General features: G+C 39.4%; 1 protein-coding gene across 2 annotated transcripts in view; it reads right to left on the bottom strand.

Moving 5' to 3' along the window:
• The window catches only part of LOC128699934 (RNA-binding protein RO60), a 331808-nt gene that overhangs the window by 207488 nt on the left and 100122 nt on the right, over positions 1 to 24198 (bottom strand). For both annotated transcript variants that reach the window (XM_070102461.1, XM_070102462.1), the window contains exon 5: positions 18345 to 18503. In XM_070102461.1, the coding sequence (XP_069958562.1) occupies positions 18345 to 18503 (159 nt within the window). The remainder of the gene's footprint in view (positions 1 to 18344; positions 18504 to 24198) is intronic.

The following is a 24198-nucleotide window of genomic DNA, read 5'->3' as shown; positions in this document are numbered from 1 at the left end:
TGGCCAGCTCGGAGACACGCACTCCACTTTCGTATTTTGTGATGATCTCTTTCTTGAATTCAATAGTATTTCTCACCCTCTTTACCACAGGGCTGGCACTAGAAGTTTTCTTTGGGCCCATGGTGGCTTATTTAGCAGTTACAAGCACTACATGTGATACAAAATGTATCACATGAACGCGTGGAATCATCCTCTCTGGCTTGTATACAATGGCACACTGGCTGTACATGGAGTGGCCAGGCCGCTATGGCTCTGCAGACACGTTCGGGATGAATGACTTTAACTGAGTTCTTTGTCGTTAACAGAGCCAATATTTTGACGTAAAAACGCTACTTAATCCAAATTTTATGTAATCCGATGACGTCATAATCCAGGGGTCCACTGTATTAACCTTACCTGGTGTGGGTTGAAGTTTGGAGAGTCACTTCACCTCCACTCTTCTGATCAAGTAAGGTGATCTACCAGGAGTATTTCTGTTCTTTTTTTTTTATATTATTTTTATGGTTACCAGTAATAATTTTGATTCAATACCACCCTTTTTCTTTCATAAATGTTGTACTAATATGTCTTTTGGTAACCAGTTTACTTTCTTTATTATCAGCTCTACTGCTAGCCTGGTCATCCAGGGTAGACACTAGAATGTGAGCAAGATCCCTGTCTTCTGAATGTGTGGGATATTACCACTACTACTCTTTCAAAGATTCCTGTTTATTGGACGTAGATGATGTTATGGCTACTCCTTACCTTGCATATCTAAAGTGTGGTGCTACAACTAAGTGGTATCAGGGGATTCGAGAACATCGGATAATTACCACCACCCAGGATAACCTACACCGTTTCTTCAAATACCCAAAGACCACCCTGGGTTTTACATACTCCTGCCATAACATCTTACCAGAACCACACGGCCAATTTTTTATTCTTATTTAATTTTAATTAAAAGGCATGAAAAACTATTTTTATTATTAATCCTAGAGTAGTTTATTTATTTATTTATATATTTTTCCAATATTATTTCTAATCAGGCAGAAGCTGTTCCCCTGACAAATTGTATGAAAGGTACATTGAAAATTCTATATTCTGTGTATTATTATCATATAATTTTATATTGGAGATGTTTTCAGTATTAGCTAAACTGAAAATATCTCGCTTTATAAATTTATATACTTAGCTTTGTAATTAGGTAGGATTTTACATGTTGTGGTGCTCAAAGTTCAAGTTAGCTAACTTATAAACCTGTTAGTATTTCCGCCGGTGAGCCACATCATACCCAATGCTGTGGCTACAAGCTTGGCCTCAAGCAGTGACCAGCAGTTCTCTCATAGAGGACACATCAAACCCTCAATCTAGACACATCAAACCCTCAATCTAGAGTTTTTACGGTTTTGTAGGTGACTGAGTAACACCTTCAATGAGATCCTCTAAGACGTCTCCCTCATATTGTGTTCTTATTAGGACACTGTGTTCGTTGGTGAAGAGAATAAGTAGTATCGACACTGTGCTTCTGTGGATAATGGGACATTGTGTGCCTCTCACTCGCTAGTTGGATCCAAGTTCCAGATAGACTTTTGAAGCCTGTTGTGTTAAGGTTCCTAGAACCTACTGTAAATAGTGCTAGTGTTAATCTGAAGTTATTTATGTATGAGAGAAACAATTCTACTTACGTGAAGGTTCTGTTATGGGAACCTGGTGAAATCGCCAAGTCCTGGTGTCAGTTGGGACCATGTGAAATTATAACAAAGTGTTTTTGCTTTTGCACTGACATTTATTATGACTGATTTTTCATGTGTGATATACTGTCTTCAGAAACTGATGGTTATCCAAGCACTAATGTTAAGTCTTCTTGTTTGTATACTGATATCCAATTGCTTTACCTAATAAGAAATAAGATACCTAGAGAGAATTGTAAAATGTTTAATTTCTGGACTATGGAAAATCTCCTTTAATTAAGAGTTCTCTTATTTATTTTATGTACTGATGTTCAATACTTATTGTGTAATATATTGAGCCAGAGAAATTATATCTTATGTCTTATACGATGAGTTAAAAACTAGAAATTATCTAATTTTCTATTTCTGTCAACTTTTGTTTCATAAATAAGACCATACAAAGATCTATATCATGGTAGTCTTATAACTAAAAGATATAACACAGTGAGTCAATGCCTTGTTGCACTAGAGGACAAAATCATAGGGCACTAAAAAGATTTCTTTTACTAAAGTAGGAGAAACGTTTAGAGAGGGTGTGGTAGTTAAGTTAGGGGTGCCAGGTGTAAATGATAATGGGGGAGTCTTTGACTGAACTATGTACAGAAAGGGGTTTGGTTATCGGTAATATATACAGTGGACCCCCGGTTAACGAACTTTTTTCATTCCAGTAGTATGTTCAGGTGCCAGTACTGACTGAATTTTTTCCCATAAGGAATATTGTGAAGTAGATTAGTCCATTTCAGACCCCCAAACATACACGTACAAACGCACTTACATAAATACACTTACATAATTGGTCGCATTTGGAGGCGATCGTTAAGCGGGGGTCCACTGTATTTTAAGAAAAAGAGGAAAAATAAGTACAGTGGAACCTAGGCTTACGAATGCCCCACCATGCTAATTTTTCAGGATACCAACAGTCGCTCAGTCGATTTTTTGCTTCTGGATACAAACGAAATTTCAGGATGTGAACTTCCCCCTCAAGGCAGGTTCCTTGGTGAGGGGCTCTTCATCTAGGGAATTGGATCTGTGCTCCAGTTCCCTAAATTAATAATAATAATAATTATTATTATTATTATTATTATTATTATTATTATTATTATTATTATTATTATACATATGTACTACTAATAATAATACACTGCAGAGGGCCTGTTGGCCCATACTAGGCAGGTCCTTCACAATCCATCACACTAACAAAATATTTACCCAACTCAATTTTCAATGCTACCCAAGCAATAAGCTTTGATAATACTATTTACTCACGTGTAAGTCCCACTCACATCCAACCCCTCTCACTCATGTATTTATCCAACACAAAATTGAAATTACCCAAGGTTTTAGCTTCAAGACCTTGGGTAGCTCTAAAAAGAGATTGGACAAATATATGAGTGGGAGGGGCTGGGTATGATTGGTGTTATGGGTACATAATAACAAAAGAAAGGAGGAACACTGAAGTAAGCCTGCTGGCCCATACTAGGCAGGTCCTTCACAAATCCAACCCACTAATAGAAAAAATGTACCCAAGCAATAAGTGTTGACAATTCTATTTATTCATCTTGAGTGTGCTAACAGAGTTACATGAAGCTGACATTAAAGAAATGCTGAACATTGACAATGATGCACCTGTTGTGCACTCCATGAGTGATGGTCAGATTAGATGAATTGTGATAGATGAATAAGCTGTAGAGTTGATATTAGAGTCACATTGAAGTATTCTGTCATGCCTCCTGAGAGCAGGAATTCCACTGGAGCAGATTAATGCTATTTCAGTTAGAGCGGATTAATGCTATTTCAATTAATTTAAATGAGGAAAATTGGCTAAGCATACGAACAAATCGGTATACGTACAAGGCCATGGAATGGATTAAATTCGTAAGCCGAGGTTCCACTGTATACAAGATATGATATACAGTGGGCCCCCGGTATTCAATATTAATCCGTTCCTGAGAGCTCATCGAATACCGAAAATATCGAAAAGCGAAACAATTTTCTTCATAAGAAATAATGGAAATCAAATTAATCCGTGCAAGACACCCAAAAGTATGAAAAAAAAAAATTTACCACATGAAATATTAAGTTTAATGCAATAGAATAATTACAATAACAACAATAACAATAGAATAATTGACACTTACCTTTAATGAAGATCTGGTGATGATTGATGGGATGGGAGGAGGGGAGTGTGGATGGTGTTAGTGTTTAGAAGGGGAATCCCCTTCCATTAGGACTTGAGGTGTCAAGTCCTAATGGCTTATGTCCTGGGAGTGCCTTTTCCTCCTGAGTAATGTAGGTCCTGCTTGGCATTTTCTTCCAAAACAGGCCTGTTTCATCACAATTAAACACTTGTTCAGGTTTAAATTCTTCACTGTCTATGTAATCCTTGAATTCCTTCACATATTTTTCAGCTGCTTTTTGTCCGAACTGGCAGCCTCACTATGTATGCCACCATGATTCTTAAATCTTTCAAACCAACCTTTGCTGGCCTTAAATTCACTCACATCAGCACTAGTTGCAGGCAATTTCTTTACCAAATCGTCATGCAACTGCCTAGCCTTTTCACAAATGATCACTTGAGAGATGCTATCTCTTGCTGTTTTTCATTTATCCACACCAATAATAGTCTCTCAACATTTTCTAGCACTTGCGGTCGCTGTTTCGTAATCACAGTTGCACCTTTTGCAAGAACAGCCTCCTTGATTGCTGTTTTCCTGGTCACTATAGTAGAGATGGTTGCTTGGGGTTTATTATACAACCTGACCAGCTCCGACACATGCACTCCACTTTCGTACTTTGCAATTATCTCTTTCTACATTTCAATAGTCATTAGCACCTTTTTTCTCAAAGGGTTGGCACTAGAAGCTTTCTTGGGGCCCATGGTGACTTATTTTGCAGAAACAAGCACCAAAAACAGTGATAATATGGAATGTACCGAATGTATTCTTAGATGCATGCACACTGGCTGGCTTGTAAACACTGGCAAACATGGGGCACTTCAGGCCACACGTGGACACGTCTCGTACGAATCGTATCGAATACCGGGTTTTCAATCGGATACCGAGGTGAAATTTTTGCAATAAAATGCATCGAATACCAGATTTATCGAATACCGATGCCATCGAATACCGGGGGTCCACTGTAGGGTGTAATGACAGTAGTTTGTTGGACTACGTATTGGTGGATAAAACACTGTTTGGTAGACTTCAGGATGTACATGTTTATAGAGGGGCCACAGATATATCAGAACACTTTTTAGTTGTAGCTACAGTGAGAGTAAAAGAACATAAGAAAGAAACATTGCAACAGGCCTACTGACCCATGCAGAGCAGGTCCATGTCCCCCCCCCCAGATTAGCCCAATGACCCACCCAGTCTGGTCACCTCCACTCAAGGATGGAGCACTGCACCAGACCCAGCAGCACAAGCTAGTCAGGTCCAACTCACACGCACTCATGTATTTATCTAACCTATTTTTCAAACTACACAACGTTTTAGCCTGAATAACTGTATTCGGGAGTTTGTTCCAATAATCCACGACTCTATTACCAAACCAGTGCTTTCCTATATCCTTCCTGAATCTGAATTTTTCCAACTTGAAACCACTGCTGCGAGTCCTGTCTTGGTTGGAAATTTTCAGCACGCTATTTACATCCCCTTTAATTATTCCTGTTTTCCATTTATACTCCTCGATCATATCCCCCTAATTCTACACCTTTCGAGAGAGTGCAGATTCAGGGCCCTCAGTCTATCCTCATAGGGAAGATTTCTGATACATGGGATCATCTTTGTCATCCTCCTCTGTACATTTTCGAGAGCATTTATATCCATCCTGTAATACGGTGACCAGAACTGAGCAGCATAGTCTAAATGAGGCTTAACCAAGGATATACAGTGGACCCCCGGTTAACGATATTTTTTCACTCCAGAAGTATGTTCAGGTGCCAGTACTGACCGAATTTGTTCCCATAAGAAATATTGTGAAGTACATTAGTCTATTTCAGACCCCGAAACATACATGTACAAATGCACTTACATAAATACACTTACATAATTGGTCACATTTGGAGGTAATCGTTATGCGGGGGTCCACTGTATAGAGTTGAACGACAACCTGAGGACTTCTATTATTTAAACTTCTAGATATGAAGCCAAGAATTCTGTTAGCTTTATTGCGAACACTAATGCACTGTTGTCTTGGTTTTAGATTACTGCTAACCAGAACTCCTAAATCCATTTTGCAATCAGTAGTATTAAGATATACATTATTTAGTTTATGTGTGACATGGTTATTTAACTGTCCAACATTTAGAACTTTGCATTTGTCAATATTAAACTGCATCTGCCACTTCTCCGACCATTGCATCAGTCTATTCAAATCATCATGGAGTGCTCCAGTGTCCTCATTAGAATGAATTGGATGGCTTATTTTGGTGTCATCAGCAAATTTGCTTATGTCGCTATTTATTCCCTCATCTATGTCGTTTATGTAAATTGTGAACAACAACGGGCTCAACACTGACCCCTGAGGAACACCGCTTGTGACGTGCCCCCATTCTGATTTCTCCCCATTTATGCAAACTCTCTGCTGTCTATTTGTCAACCATGCCTCTACCCAGGAAAAAATTTCTCCTCCTATTCCGTGTGCCTTAAGTTTCCTCAATAGCCTCTGATGTGGAACTCTATTGAAAGCCTTACTGAAGTCCATATACACAATATCATATTCATTACCATGATCTACCTCCTCAAACACCTTAGTGAAAAAAGTTAGTAAATGCATAAGACAGAAACGCCCCTTTGTAAAACCGTGTTGAGATTCATTAATCAATCTGTGCCTGTCAAGATGGCTACGAATTGCTTCGGCAATTATTGATTCAATAAATTTTCCCACTATGGAGGTAAGGCTTACTGGTCTATAGTTCGAAGTTAAGGACCTGTCACCTGCCTTGTAAATAGGTATTACATTTGCCATTTTCCACTTATCAGGCAATATGCCAGTTTGTAGTGATATGTTAAAAAGATTAGCCAAAGGTATGTTAAGTTCCTCTTTACATTGCTTTAATACCCTTGCAAACAGTTCATCAGGGCCTGGGGATTTTTTAGGTTTTAGTTTCTCTATTTGTCTGAGGACCATGTCACTAGTTACTGCAATCGTACATAGTTCATTATCATCCTGCTCTACATAATCTATTATTTCAGGAATATCGCTAGTATTTTCCTGGGTGAAAACTGAGAGGAAGTAGGTATTTAGAATTTCACACATATCCTTATCACTGTCAGTGATCTGACCAGTTACTCTTAAGTGGGCCAATCTTGTCCCTAATCTTACTTCTGTATACCTGAAAGAACCCTTTTGGGTTAGTCTTTGAATCCCTTGCGACCTTAGCCTCATAATCCCTTTTTGCTTTTCTTATTCCTTTCTTTATTTCTCTCTTTAATTGAATATATTGATTTCTTAACTGCCCATCCCCTCTTTTGATATGCCTATATATGCCTCTCTCTTTTGACCAATGAGATGTTTTAATCTATTGTTCATCCATTTGGGATCATTTTTGTTAGGTCTAATTTCCCTACTCAGAACAAAAGTTGTCTGGGCAACTAGAACTATACTCTGAAAAACCTCATATTGGCAACCAAGATCACCTACCTGACCCATAGTCAGGACATCCCAATTTAGCCCACCCGGGTAATTTTTCAGTCCCATGAAGTCGGCCAAGCGAAAATCTGAGACAGAAATTTGATTGCAGTTATCTGGGTAATTCCATGATATATTGAAACTAAGTGATTTGTGATCACTTTCCCCAAGCTCATCATTAACCTCAAGATTATTAATTAGTGAATCTTTGTTGGCAAGAACCAAGTCAAGCAGATTGTTTCCTCTAGTTGGTTCTGTCACAAACTGTTCTAAAAAGCAATCCTGAACCATATCAAGAAAGTCACTAGACTCAAGATTTCCTGTCATATTGTTCCAATCAATTTGTCTAAAGTTAAAATCTCCCATTATCACAACATTTTCATATCTAGATGCCTTATGAATTTCGTCCCATAACAGCTTACTGCCCTCCCTATCAAGGTTTGGGAGCCTATAAATCACACCCAAAATTAATTTGTCATGTCCCTCAAGAAACTGTAGCCAAACAGATTCTGTGTTCGATGTTTCTGATCTTACATCATGTCTAAGACAACAATTTAAATTTTCTCTGACATACATTGCCACACCACCACCCTTCCTGTTGACCCTATCAGTGTGGAATAGTTTATAACCCTGTATGTTGCATTCAGAAGGCATTTCTCTATCTTTCAGGTTGAACCAAGTCTCTATTATACCAATAATATCTATATTACCTACACTTGCAAGTAATCTTAGTGTGAGGGAAAAGTTCAACATATAGGAGTAGCAAGCGAGTATATGGTGACGATAGTTTGATTGCCAGCTGCTTGTTAAGGTAGGGTCAGTCTAGCTCCCGCTATCCCCTCCTCCCCCCTTTTCTCCACCCCAAAAGGTGACGTGTGGGGCTCAGACCAAACAGTAATCACTTGATTCACAGCTCCCAGCACAACTGTAAGTAAAAATCTCTGCTCCTATTCTAGTGGATATATTGGTTGAAAGCTTCACTTTTGACCAATAATAAACTCAGTCCTTTCAGTCTTAAGTCCCATGTAATGTTTTTAGATAATCACCACGTCTTTTAGGTATTGTACTTATCATGGAGAGTGATTTCCTAAGCAGTGGGTAACCTTTGTCTCTTTCTAGCTTGGAATGACAGCTCGGGTCCTCTGCCAACCAAAGAAACGTGTTGAAGGAGACGGACTGAAGTCCTGAGACGTCACTTTTTGATCTACCTACCTGATTAATTGTAGGCAACAGCAGGCAACTACCCCTCATCTTTGCAGTGGTAAAGAACCTGTGTTCCTGTCATCTGGACTGACTATTCAAGGTTATAGACTCTATGAAGAACTAGTCGTTGGGTTGTCACTCAACACCTGTGACCCCCCTCCCCCACACATCATCAGTAACAGCTATAATTTCTACAAGATGGTGTCAACCTCAACCAGACACCCCAGTATAACTGTATGTATATTAGCATTGAATTTAAATGTCATTTTTCCATTTCGTTTTTCATTTTTCTTTAAAGTAGGATACACATTCATGTTTCAATGTTTTATCTTTGCATTACTAAATAATAAAGTGTTTATCTTTGTGAATTATTATTTCTTTTTCTATTCATTAATTTTCCTGAGGAGCCAGCCTTGGTAATACTGTCTGAAGTTGTTACAAGGCTGAGTAAGCCTTCACACTTAGCTCATCTATCTTATTTCTTAGACTCCTACTATTTGTATAGTAGACCTTAAGGGAGCTAGTCACTCGTTGCCCTCTACTATCTCTCTTTGTTTGTTGATCAATTGATTTGCCATTACTAGCAACTTTATTCTGAATATTGTCTTTTAAACATATCCCTGGGGTATCCCAGTAATAACTGCTGTTTTAACCCTAATGCTGCAGCCTGATTGTTTCCCACAAATGCCCATACCTCTATAATCTATCAGTTTAAATTCCTAGACAAGTCATCAATTACCCTCTCAATTGAATTGGCTAATGCAACCACTCCATCCCCAGAGAGATGAACCCCATCCCTTGCATACATATCACGTTTGCCAAAGAATAGGTCCCAATGATCCAAAGAACAGGTCCCAGTTATCAATGAATTGGATTGCAAGTTCCTTGCAGTACCTGTCTAGCCAGCGATTTATACCAATTGCCCTAGACATCCATTCATTGCCCACTCCTTTTCTAGGCAAGATGCTACATATGACTGGGATCCCTCCCTTAGACCTAACTACTTCTATGGCTGACCTGTACTTATCCAGCAGCTCCTCTCTCCTGCCCTTCCCAATGTCATTACCCCCAGCACTAATACAGATAATGGGCTTGTTCCCATTACCTGCCATAATATTATCCAACCTGCTGACTATGTCACCAACACCAGCTCCAGGAAGACACACTCTCTGTCTGACCTTTCTCTCTCTGTTACAAAATGCACGGTCCATATATCTTACCTGAGAATTGCCTACTATTAAAATATTCTTACCTTGATTGGCAGGGGAATCAGTGATACCTTCAACCTCACTAACCACTGAAGTACACTCGTCTTGGAGAACAGAGAATCGATTTCCTACCTTCACATCTTCTCTATTAACTCTCATCTTCCTTCTTCCTGAACTGTGAACCACTTGCCACTTAAAGTGGCTACCACTATCACTGCTGGTGACCATTCCTTCCTTACCAGCTAAATCCCTCTCACACTCACTCCCAAACTCAATTATGCAAAGCTTTAGCCTCCTATTTTCCTCCTGAAGAAGTAGAATCTCCTTTTTCAACACTTGAACCCGAGATTCTAAAACACTACAACAAGCCATGGTGCTTTGTAATAGCCCACACTAACTCCCAAGAGCTTAGGCAGGTATGACCGCAGGTGACCACTGACCTCAGCGTACTGACTGAGGTAGATGGGATACAAGGAAAATGGAAGCAGCAAGTAAGAGAGAGGCAAAGGTTTATAAACTAAAGGAGGAGGCAGTTAGGGCAAGATATAAACAAATATTGGAGGATAGATGGGCCAGTGAGAGAATAGGCAATGGGGCAGATGATGTATGGGGTAGGTTTAAAAATGTAGTGTTAGAGTGTTCAGCAGAAGTTTGTGGTTATAGGAAAATGGGTGCAGGAGGGAAGAAGAGCAACTGGTGAAATGATATAAAGAGTAGTAAGAAAGAAAAAGTTAGCATATGAGAGATTTTTACAAAATAGAAGTGATGCAAGGAGGGAGTATATGGAGAGGAAAAGAATGGTTAAGAGAGTGGTAAAGCAATGTAAAAACAGAGCAACTGAGAGAGTGGGTGAGATGTTATCAACAAATTTTGTTGAAAATAAGAAAAAGTTTTGGAGTGAGATTAATAAGATGAGAAAGCCTAGGGAACGAATGGATTTGACAGTTAAAAATAGGAGAGGAGAATTATTAAATGGAGACTTAGAGGTATCAGGAAGAGAGAGGGAATATTTTGAGGAATTGTTAAATACTGAAGATAGGGAAGCTATGATTTCATGTATAGAGCAAGGAGGAATAACAACTTGTAGGAGTGAGGAAGAACCAGTTGTGTGTGGGGGAAGCGAGTGAGGCAGTGGGTAGAATGAAAGCGGATAAAGCAGCTGGGATTGATGGGATAAAGACAGAAATGTTAAAAGCAGGTGGAATTTAGTTTTGGAGTGGTTAGTGCTTTTATTTAATAAATGTAAGGAAGAGGGTACAGTACTGAGGGATTGGCAGAGAGCATGCATAACTCCTCTGTATAAAGGCAAAGGAGACAAAAGAGAGTGCAAAAATTATAAGGGAATAAATCTGTTGAGTATACCTGGTAAAGTGTACGGTAGAGTTATTATTGGAAGAATTAAGAGTAAGACGGAGAACAGGATAGCAGATGAACAAGGAGGCTTTAGGAAGGGTAGAGGGTGTGTAGACCACGTGTTTCACAGTGAAACATAGGTGAACAATATTTAGATAAGGGTAAAGAGGTTTTTGTGACATGGATTTGGAAAAGGCATATAATAGGGTGGACAGTGGGGCACTGTGGCAGATGTTGCAAATATATGGAATAGGAGGTAGGTTATTGAAAGCAGTGAAGAGTTTTTACGAGGATAGCGAGGCTCAGGCTAAAATATTTCCCAGTAAAAGTAGGACTTAGACAAGGATGTGTGATGTCACTATGGTTGTTCAATATCTTTATAAATGGAGTTGTAAGAGAAGTGAATGTTTGGGTGTTGGCAAGAGGTGTGGGGGTTAAAAGATAAAGAATCTAACACAAAGTAGGAGTTGTTACAGTTGCTCTTTACTGATGACACTGTGCTTTTGGGAGATTCTGGAGAGAAGTTGCAGAGGTTGGTGGATGAGTTTGGTAGGGTATGTAAAAGAAGGTAATTAAAAGTGAATATAGGAAAGAGTAAGGTAATGAGGATAACAAAAAAAATTAGGAAATGAAAGACTGGATATCAGATTGGATGGAGAGAGTATGGAGGAGGTGAATGTATTCAGATATTTGGGAGTGGACGTGTCAGCAGATGGGCCCATGAAAGACGAGGTGAATCAGAATTGATGGGGGGAAAAAGATGAGTGGTGCACTGAAGAGTCTGTGGAGACAATGAACTTCATCCATGGAAGCAAAGAAGGGAATGCATGAGAGTATAGTTTTACCAATGCTCTTATATGGGTGTGAAGCATGGGTGATGAATGTTGCAACAAGAAGGCTGGAGGCAGTGGAGATGTCATGTCTGAGGGCAATGTGTGGTGTGAACATAATGTAGAGAATCACAGTTTGAAGATTAGGAGGAAGTGCAGGATTACCAAAACTATTATCCAGAGGGCTGAGGAAGGGTTGTTGAGGTGGTTTGGACATGTAGAGGATGGAACAAAATAGAATGACTTCAAGAGTGTGTAAATCTGTAGTGGAGGGAAGGCAGGATAGGGGTCAGCCTAGGAAAGACTGGAGGGAGGAGGGGGGGGGTAAAGGAGGTTTTGTGTGCAAGGGGCTTGGACTTCCGACAAGAATGTGTGAGTGTGTTAGACAGGAGTGAATGGAGACAAATGGTTTTTAGGACATGATGTGCTGTTGGAGTGTGAGCAAAGTAACATTTATGAAGGGATTCAGGGAAACCGGCAGGCCGGACTTGAGTCCTGGAGATGGGAAGTACACTGTTTGCACTCTGAAGGAGGGGTGTTAATGTTACAGTTTTATAACTGTAATGTACACATGCCTCTGGCAACACAGTGATGGAGTGAATGATGATAAAAGTTTTCTTTTTCGGGTCACCCTGCCTTGGTGGGAAGTGGCTGATGTGTTAATAAAAAATACAAATACAGTGGAACCTCCGCTTGTAAGTGCATCCATGTGCGAGTTTTTCCAAACACGAGCAGTCACTCGGTCTATTTTTTGCTTCAATACGCGAGTGAAATTTCCATAAGCAAGCGGGCCTCAAGGGAGGTTCCTTGATGCTGGTGAGGGGCTCTTGCTCTTGTTCTAGTGAATTGGATCTCATTTGTTTGTTGGACTATCTTATTGAAACTTGGGCAATGTATGATGGAAAGATGCTTCTTAACATACACCAAAAATGAAAGAAATCGGACCATAAATAATGGAGTTCACTTCTCGGCCATTAGCCGCCCCTTAGCGGTATTTTCGTATGTTTTTTATGATTGTATTCTCGTTTTTGTGGTCTCACTTGATAGAATGGAAGATATATTACAGAAACAGATATGATTTTGATTGGTTTCATGAAGAAAAGTACCTTGAAACTATGCTTAAAGTACCAGAAATGTTAGATTCTTTGGCTATGTTCAAGAGTAAACAAATGACATCACTGTCCATTCCAATATGCAGTCATGAATGGGTTGACATCATTTATACAATTATTACAATAATCCAGTAGTCTGCATAACAGTAAATCCTCTATTTTTTGTGTGAATAAAAACTACAAATTATTTATGGTATTATAATAATAATAATGCTAATAATAATAATAATAATAATAATAATAATAATAATAATAATAATAATAATAATAATACATGTATAATAATATTTTATTTATTATTAAATAAAATATTATTATACATGTATTATTATTATTCATATTATTATTATTATTATAGTATTTTATATTATTATACTATTATTGTTATATATATTATTATTATACATATTATTATTATTATTATTATTATTATTATTATTATTATTATTATTATTATTATAATAATAATATGTATAATATTATGTATAATAATAATGTACTATATAATAATAATAATTATACTAATAATAGATGGCTTCAAAAGGCCATCACTAGATGCGGGAGCAGTTGTGGCCGCATCCACCTATCCCAAAATGACATTTTATTCATTCTAGAGTAAATGTCAGGTTTGTATATTAGTATTTATATTGATAAATTAGACACATGTGCAACTCTTGGGCATCTTTATTGATACCCAAGAGTTGCACATGTGTCTAATTTATCAACATGTCGGTTCTCTGAACCATTCATCTACAAACCTGTCAGACACTGCAACTTCTTGGGATCTTAATACTTAGTATTTATATTGTTTATTATGTCATATTAGATGAACTGTGATAGATAAATAAGCCATAGAGTTGATATTAGTGAAATTATTCAAGGTGTATTTTGTCCCGTCCCCAGACAAACTCTCGTCCGCCGCCAACTATACCACTACGTGAATGACATACAGTGAACCCTGGGGTAACGGCGGCTTTGGCTAACGCCAAAATTGGCTAACAGCTCGCTTTGGCGTAAAAATATTGGCTCAGCTAATGCCAAATAACTCAGCTAAGGGCTTTCATCCTGAACATGTCCGCACAGCCTGAGCGGGCCCGGCCACTCCATGATTCCGTATACAGTCAGTGTGCCATTGTTTACAAGCCAGGGAGGATGGGTGTTTTGATCTATGTTTGCTATAAGGATGAGAAACAGTAGAGGTGCCAGGACAGTGCCTTGGGGCACTAAGCATCTGACCTCACTGATGCTGGATCTTACTATGTTTACTACTACTTGTTGTGTTCTGTTTGTTAGGAACCTGAAAATTCATCTGCCTACCTTCCCCATAATGCCCATGACCCTCATTTTGTAAGTTATCACTCCATAATTGCATTTCAAATGTCTTTGCAAAATCTGTGTAAATCACATCTGCATTTTGGTCTTCTTCCAATTCCTCCGTAATTCTGTCATAATGATTCAGAAGCTGTGACAGGCATGATCGTCCTGCTCTAAAACCATGCTGGTTCAGGTTATGCAGTTTGTGCTGGTCCATGAAATTTGTAATCTGCCGTCTCATCACTCTTTCAAAGATTTTTTTAATGTGAGAAGTTAGGGCTACTGGTCTGTAATTTTTAGCTAGTGCTCTGCTACCTCCCTTATGCAAAGGAGCAATGTCTGCACTCTTTAAGGCCACCAGTATCTCACCTAGATATAAACTCTTTCTCCAAAGAATACTGAGGGCTCGTGCTAGTGGTACTTTGCACTTCTTTATAAATAGAGCATTCCATGAATCTGGTCCAGGTGCTGAGTGAGTGGGCATGTTGTCCATTTCTTTTTTGAAATCTATGGGAATTGTACTAATGTCCATTAGCTGGTCTGCGCGGCCTTCAGCTGGGGTGAAAAATATTTCTGCATTTTCTACCTTACTGTCATTTAGTGGGTTGCTGAACACCAACTCATACTGTTCTTTTAGGATTTCACTCATTTCCTGTTCATCGTCAGTATACGAGTCTCCTCTCAGTAGTGGTCCAATTCTACAGGTAGTTCTTAGTTTGGATTTTGCATGGGAATAGAAATATTTTGGGTTTCTTGCAATATCCTGTATTGCCCTTTGTTCCCTGTGTACTTCTTCTGTTAGGTATGACATCCTGAGTTTTCTCTCAAATTCAGCGATCTCTCGGCTAAGCCTATCTTTCCTTTGTTGCAGCATATTTGTGTTTTTAAGCAATCCAGTAATTTGTTTTCTTCTTCTGTACCATCTCCTACGCTCTTTCTCTATATCTGATCTTCTTCTGGGTTTCCTCAATGGTACATGTTTCATACATACTTTGTATGCTTCTGTATTCAGCTTCTCTAGGCACTGCTGGTGATTTAGGTCACTCTTGTCTGATTCCCAGGATATGTCTGATAACTCTTGGTTTATTTTTTCCCAGTCAATTCTATGGTGGGCAAGCTACCAGACCTGACTTTCTACTATAAATACCCACCTCTCACCCTACATTAAGTCTACACATATTTTAAGGTGAGTAATGAGTGTACTGTACGTGTATTTTATCTCTGGGGCGCTTTAAATGTCATATATTACATGTAAGTGTGGTAGCCAGGAGAGCTACTATACCTACCAACTGACTTCCTACAATAAAATACTACTCACCTCTCACCCTACATTAAGACTACAAATATTTTAATATTTTAAGGTAAGTAGTGAGTGTACTGTATGTATATTTTACTTTTTTATTGTTTTTAACTTAATATATGACAGTGTAAACTTGTTATGAAGCATTTACAGTGGACCCCCGACCAACAAAGGCACCGTCTAACGATAAATTCGACTAACGACGCGTTTGAGTGTAAAAAATTTCGCCTGACCAACGATGAAAAACTCGACCAACATGAGTAGTCCCAAACGCATCCACATGTCCCGTCTGGCCTGAGCATGCCTTCAGTTAATGTGCCAGTGTTTACAAGCCAGTGAGGTCGCGTCCACGCATACATTCGATACATTTTGTATTATTCCAGTGTTTTAGGTGCTTGTAATTGCTAAATAAGCCACCAAGAGGCCCAAGAAAGCTTCTAGTGCCAACCCTGTGGTAAAAAGGGTGACAATTACAATTGAAATGAAGAAGGAGATAATTAATAAGTAAGAAAGTGGGGTGCGTGTCTCTGAGCTGGCCAGGTTGTATAACAAACCCCAATCAATCATCGCTACTATCTTGGCCAACAGAAAGGCAATCAAGGAAGCTGTTGTTGTGAAAGGTGCAAGTATGTTTTCGAAACACAGATCACAAGTACTCAAAGATGTTGAGAGACTGTTGTTGTTGTGGATAAATGAAAAACAGATATCAGGAGATAGTATCTCTCAGTCAATAATATGTGAAAAGGCAAGGCAGTTGCATGACGATTTAATTAAAAAAAAATTCCTGCAACTAGTGGTGATGTGAGTGAATTTAAGGCCAGCAAAAGTTGGCTTGAGAGATTTAAGAATCGTAGTGGCATACACAGTGTGAAAAGGCATGGTGAGGCTGCCAGTTCGGACAAAAGAGCGGCTGCAAAATATGTGCAGGAATTCCAGGGGTACATAGAGGCTGAAGGATTGCAACCCCAACAAGTGTTTAATTGTGATGAAACAGGCCTGTTTTGGAAGAAAATGCTGAACAGTACCTACATTACACAGGAGAAAAAAAAAAAACTGCCACGACACAAGCCTATGAAAGACAGGCTAACCTTAATGCCGTGTAATAGTGCTAGTGGGGATTGTAGAGTGAAGCCTCTACTCGTGTATCACTCTGAAACTCCCATTGTTCAAAAAAAACAATGTCGTCAAGGCTAATTTGTGTGTGATGTGGAGGGCAAAAATTAAGGAATGGGTCACTAGGGACATTTTCTATGACTGGTTTCACCATGTGTTTGGCCCCACTGTGAAAAATTACCTCCTGGAAAATAAATTGGACCTTATGTGCCTCCTGGTATTAGACAATGTTCCTGGTCATCCTTCAGACTTGCCAGAGCAAATTTCGGGGGAGTTGAGCTTCATAAAAGTGAAGCTTTTGCCTCCTAATACCACTCCTCTAGCCCATGGACCAGCAGGTTATTTCAAATTTCAAAAAACTGTACACCAAAGCAATGCTTCAAAAGTGCTTTGAAGTGACCTCAGACACTCGACTGATCTTAAGAGAGTTTTGAAAAGATCACTTTAGTATCCTCAATTGCATAAACCTTATAGGTAAGGCTTGGGAGGGAGTGGCTAACAGGACCTTGAACTCTGCTTGGAGGAAATTGTGGCCAGAATGTATACAAGAGAGGGGTTTTGAAGGTTTTGGGGCTAACCCTGAGGAGCCTATGCCAGTTGTGGAATCTATTGTGGCATTGGGGAAGTCCATGGGATTGGAGGTTAGTGGGGAAGATGTTGGCAGAGGACGACGAAGAACTAACCACTGATGAGCTGCAAGAGCATCTGCAACAGCAAGAGGCCACAACTGAGGATATTGCTTAAGAGGAGGGGAGAGAGAAATTGAGGAATCTGCCTTCTTCAATGATTAAGGAAATTTGTACAATGTTGACAAAGGTGCAAACCTTTATGGAGGAAATTCACCCTGACACAGCTATTGCAAGTTGTGCTGGTGAATTTTACAATGACAATGTTGTAACCCACTTGAGGAAAATCTTAAAGGAACGTGAGGTACAGAGCCTTATGGACAGATTTATGGTGCAACAGAGGTCCAGTGACTCAAGTTGTTCCCAGTGGCATTAAAAAACAAAGAAGGGAAGTAACCCCAGAAAAAGACTTGCTACCTAAAGTCCTTACAGAAGGGGGATTCTCCTTCTAAAAATTAATACACCTTCATCTCCCCTCCTCCTATCTCATCACTCATCACTACATCTTCAGTAAAGGTAAGTGTCAGTTATTCTTCATTAAGTACAGTACATTATTTACTGTGTATGTATCCTTCTTTTTCTGTGTAGGAAAATGTATATTTCATGTGAAAAAAAAAAAAAATCATACTTTTGGGTGTCTGGAACGGATTAATTGGATTTCCATTATTTCTTATGGGGAAAATTAATTCGACTAACGATAAATTCGACTAATGATAAGCTGTCTGGAACAGATTAATATCGTTGGTCGAGGGTCCACTGTATATGCATTTATAAATGAAAAAAGTGTGATTCACTTTAGGGGGATTTCTGCTTTACAGTGGTAGCCTGAAACCTAACCCACTGTATAAGTGGGGCTGTACTGTTTATAATGGACTGATTGGGGGGAGCAGGTGGCCAGTAATTACCTAGCATGATTATTATATATTCAGCCATGATTCACCTTACCTAATGGCATTTCTTTGAGTTTCAGATGTGCTAGTCTGATGACATCTCGATGGGTCCATCCATAAGCACTGAAGTGACGAGTGACTTCAAGGGCAAGACGTTTGGGCTCCCAACTCAGGTACCACTGATTAACAGCACGTCGCAGTCCACGGCCCCAGCCTGTGGTAAACACAAGTATACAAATAATAAGAATCCAATGACAGTTGATCACCATCAGATAACATGGTAGTTATGTTCCTGAAAACAGCATGTAATAAAAAATCTTATAAACCAAACTGAAGAACATACAGAGAAAACAGGGTTACATTCATTAGATCCCAAAAAAACGCCACCTTAAATTTTTATAGGTCTTTAAATGGTAAAAAAAAAAATATAATTGTTATAATTAACCCTTTAAACTGTGTCAAATATAGTAGGCTGCAAAAAAAAGCATTCTAGAGGTCACCAGTTTACTTCAACATGGAGTGGAAGCTGCCAGCAGTTACCAGTTCACTAAACACACAAGTCAAATAATAATAATAATAATATCCTTATAATCTATAGAAGTATATATATCAAACTACAGTATATATTTTTTTTTTTCAACAAGTCGGTCGTCTCCCACCGAGGCAGGGTGACCCAAAAAGGAAAGAAAATCCCCAAAAAGAAAATACAGTGGACCCCCGCATAACGATGGCATCACATAGCGATTATTTCGCATACCGCTTACTTTAATTGCAAAAATTTTGCCTCGCATACCGCTTAAAAACCCGCTTACCGATTTTCGTCCGAGACGCTTCCAATGTGCGGCCTGAGCCACGCTCACATGTTCCGCCGGTGGCATTGTTTACCAGCCAGCCTCCGCAATAACATCCAAGCATACAATCGGAATATTTCGTATTATTACAGTGTTTTCGGTGCTGTTTCTGGAAAATAAGTGACCATGGGCCCCAAGAAAGCTTCTAGTGCCAACCCTGTGGTAAAAAGGGTGAGAATTAGTATGGAAATTAAGAAAGATTTTGAAGGGTTTGGGGCTAACCCTGAGAAGCCTATGCCAGTTGTGGAATCCATTGTGCCTACTTCAAAAATTAAGGAAATGTGTGCACAGTGGGTTGAACTGCAAACCTTTATGGATGAAAATCACCCTGACACAGCTGTTGCAAGCCGTGCTGGTGACTATTTCAATGACAATGTTGTGGCCCATTTTAGACAAATCGTAAAGGAACGGGAGGTACAGAGCTCTATGGACAGATTTGTTGTGCGACAGAGGTCCAGTGACTCTCAAGCTGGTCCTAGTGGCATTAAAAGAAGAAGGGAAGTAACCCCGGAAAAGGACTTGCTACCTCAAGTCCTAATGGAAGGGGATTCCCCTTCTAAACAGTAAGAAGATAATGCTCTCCCCTCCTCCCATCCCATCAATCATCACCAGATCTTCAATAAAAGTAAGTGTCATGTAAGTGTGCATGCCTTTTTCAGTTTGTGTGTATTAAAATTAACATTTCATGTGGTAAAAAATTTTTTTTTTCATACTTTTGGGTGTCTTGCACGGATTATTTTATTTCCATTATTTCTTATGGGGAAAATTCATTCACATAACGATTATTTCGCATAACGATTACCCCTCTTGCACGGATTAAAATCGTTAACCGGGGGTCCACTGTAATTTCATCATCATTCAACACTTTCACCACATTCACACATTATCACTGCTTTTGCAGAGGTGCCCAGAATACAACAGTTTAAAAGCATATACGTATAAAGATACACAACATATCCCTCCAAACTGCCAATATCCCAAACCCCTCCTTTAAAGTGCAGGCATTGTACTTCCCATTTCCAGGACTCAAGTCCGACTATATGAAAATAACCGGTTTCCCTGAATCCCTTCACTAAATATTACCCTGCTCACACTCCAACAGATCGTCAGGTCCCAAGTATCATTCGTCTCCATTCACTCCTATCTAACACGCTCATGCACGCTTGCTGGAAGTCCAAGCCCCTCACCCACAAAACCTCCTTTACCCCCTCTTTTCAACCCTTTCGAGGACGACCCCTACCCCTCTTTCCTTCTCCTATAGATTTATATGCTTTCCATGTCATTCTACTTTGATCCATTCTCTCTAAATGACCAAATCACCTCAACAACCCCTCTTCTGCCCTCTGACTAATGCTTTTATTAACTCCACACGTTCTCCTAATTTCCACACTCCGAATTTTCTGCATAATATTTACACCACACATTGCCCTTAGACAGGACATCTCCACTGCCTCCAACCATCTCCTCGCTGCTGCATTTACCACCCAAGCTTCACATCCATATAAGAGTGTTGGTACTACTATACTTTCATACATTCCCTTCTTTGCCTCCATAGATAACGTTTTTTGACTCCACATATACCTCAACGCACCACTCACCTTTTTTCCCTCATCAATTCTATGATTAACCTCATCCTTCATAAATCCATCCGCCGACACGTCAACTCCCAAGTATCTGAAAACATTCACTTCTTCCATACTCCTCCTCCCCAATTTGATATCCAATTTTTCTTTATCTAAATCATTTGATACCCTCATCACCTTACTCTTTTCTATGTTCACTTTCAACTTTCTACCTTTACACACATTCTCAAACTCATCCACTATATAAAACATATAAAACAAAATATTTTATAACAGAGCTTTACCCTAGCCAGCCTACCAGGAGAACTGTTCAGGTTGTTGTATGGGATACTGAAACTATAATCCACAAAAATTATATATATCAAATTGCAATGTATATACCAGGATATAAAACAAAATACTTTTATAGTAGACTTTTACCTAGCCAGCCTAGGAGAACTGTTTAAGTGTACCAGGAGGAAAGTTTGTTATAGGATAATGAAACTATAAATAATTACAAAAATTATATATATCCAGCTACAGTAAATATACAAGCATATAAAACAAAATACTTCTATAGTGGACCTCTACCCTACTCAACAGGAGAACTGTTTAAGAATTTATACAAACATATAAAACAAAACACTTTTTCTTATAGTAAGCTTATCCTAACCAGCCTACCCAGAAGAGCTGTTCAAACACCGATAACTAAATACTTTTAGTGGACCTTTCAACTAGCTAGCTAGGAGAGTTGCCAAGTGTGCCAGGAGTTGTAAATGACCATCATAAAAATCTGTGTAGTCTGTAGAAAGAGCAACAGACAAAGTCATGCTTGGACTGCATGCAATCTCTGTGGTAAATGGTCCAACAGTGGTTGCTTAAAACCAGCAACCACTATTGATATAAAATCAGGAAAATGTCTTTGGGTCTGCCCAAGATAGATACACCTGTGGGAGAAAATTACATCCATATTATAAGACAAGAACAATAAAATTTCCTTCTTAGAAAACATGACAGCCTTGTATAACAACTGGGAAAATAAAATGGGTGAGTCGGATGGGGCTGTCTCAGAGGGTAGTCCACCAGAGGGCGCTGGAGTTGCCCTGGAGGACAGTGCACCAGATGGGGCTGGTGTTGTCCTAGAGGATAGTGCACCAGATGAGGATGGTGTTATTCTTGAGGACAGTGCACCAAATGGAGATAGTGGCCCTGGTGATGAAACAGGTAAAGACATTGTTATACAATTCCCAGAGGAACAAAGTAGCAATACTGCTAGAGATGGAACAAATGGGGATGATGCCTCCGGGAATAGTGTTGACACATTACCAGTAAAAAACAGTGGAAGCACTGATGTCCATACAGGGGCTGTAGGCAGTGGGAAAACAAAAAAAAAATGCACCAGCCACAAAAAATCCTGGCAAACAAAAATCCAGTCTATGCAAATTCTATACCTTACATCAAAGGACTACTCACGGGGTCAAATGCAAAGTTTGTGGCTCCCCTTCTAGGCAAGATGCTACATATAATTGGGACTCCTCCCTTAGACCAAATTAAATCTACAACTGACCTGTACTTATCCAGCAGCTCTTCTCTCCTACCCTTCCCGATATCATTTCCACCAGTACTGAGACAGATAATGGGCTTGTTCCCATTACCTGACATGATATTTTGCAACCTGTTGACTGTCACCAACACCAGCTCCAGGGAAACACACTCTCTGTCTCACCTTCTCATCCCTATTACAGAAAGCATGGTCCATATATCTTACCTGTGAGTCACCAACTACAAGAATGCACTTACCTCTATTAGCAAGGGAGGTAGTACCTTTACCTTCACTGACCACTGACGTACACTCATCCTGAAGAACAGATCAGTGATATCCTGCCTTCAAATCTTCTCTCTTAACTTTCCTTATTTTGATGCTCCTCTTATTACTGGGAACTACTCACCACTTGTAGCAGGTGTTGGACTGCTCCTCAGTGCAGGTAGCCTCATTTCCCTCATCCACTCCAGCCACCTCACACTCACTCCCAAACTCATCAAGGTGAACCTTCAACCTCCTAATTTCCTCCTGAAGAAGTAGGACCTCCTCCTTCAGCACTCTAACCTCTGATTTTAAAACACTACAGAAGCAAGCCATGGCTTTGTAACCCTCCATACTAATCCCCAAAGCAACTCAGGACCGTATGACCGCTTGTGACCACTAACCACTGAAGTGAAGGGCTGTCAGGACTGCCATCTTCTTCATCTTGGAAGGTGACTGAGATATCAGGAACTGATGATGACAGTGGCAGCACATCAGGCTGAGCACATGTTAAAGACAATAAATTTTCAAGTGGTGACTCCTCTGTTGCATTCTTTTTAGCTATTTTTCTAACATATCTTACAAGCTGAGCTGTTTCATATATTTTGGCCTTTCATTGATCAGTTTATCCTGCAGAATATAAATGTTCATTATTTCTTGTTCACTTACATAATTGTGTTGCTCTAGACCTTTTAGCAGTTCAACTGTCAACTGAATTAACCTATCAATAGAGATTTTGTCTGCTACATCTTCCTCATTTTCATCACTGCTTTCTCCTCCACTGGCTTGCTGCTGTGGATTTACAACCATCTGCACAATTTCTGTGTCAGTATAATGATGTACAGTAGTTCAATCTTCATCCACATTCATCCAATCCCCAACATTACCTTCATCCATCCTCGATGCAAAATCCTTCACAGTAGGATTAGTCAGATCACTAGCAAAACAAAGCAGATCATGTATAATCTGTTTTTCCTTTGAAGGCCTAAATTCTGTCAAGTCATTTTCAACGTCTTCCCCAGGTGCAGTCTCAAACATTAACCCTGGCCACAATTTATGCCATCAATTTTTCAGTGTGGATGCCTCTACAGACTTCCAAGCATTGGCAACACAGTATACCATATCTCTCATTAAATTCCTTAAGAAACTCACATACTGGTCTGCTAGAGTTAACTGCACTCAGTAGGCACCTCATAAAATGGGTGCGATACTTAGACTTAGAAGAACGTAGTATGCCATTGTCCTGGGGTTGAATTAATGATGTGCAGTAAAGTGGGAAGTAGATACCGAAAACACTGTTCTTTTCCAGGAGTTCTGCTTTCGGATGTGCAGAACAGCTGTCTAAAATAAGCATTATCTTACAGTTATGGTCCAGACCAACAGATACACAAATAACCCGCACATACCAGTCACGGTATTGTGCCTTTTTTTGTTATTTTCAGACCAACAGTCACAGTGAGTTCTTGCTTCTGGAACAAAATAATTTTCAAATCAATTCAATGTAATTTCAGTTGTTATCCATCCTTTTTTGTTGGCACGGTAAAACACAGGAAACTGTGTCATACCTATGAAAGCCCTGGGACACAAACTTTTACCGATAACCAGTAACTTACATCTGTGTGTTCCTGTGGTATTAGAGCATCCCAGCACAATGACATGATCTTTTGATGCTTTATATCCTCTTGGTGATTC

The sequence above is a fragment of the Cherax quadricarinatus genome, chromosome 81 (genome assembly GCF_038502225.1).
Source record: "Cherax quadricarinatus isolate ZL_2023a chromosome 81, ASM3850222v1, whole genome shotgun sequence".
Classification (NCBI taxonomy): domain Eukaryota; kingdom Metazoa; phylum Arthropoda; class Malacostraca; order Decapoda; family Parastacidae; genus Cherax; species Cherax quadricarinatus.
This window is presented reverse-complemented; position numbering and strand designations above follow the sequence as displayed.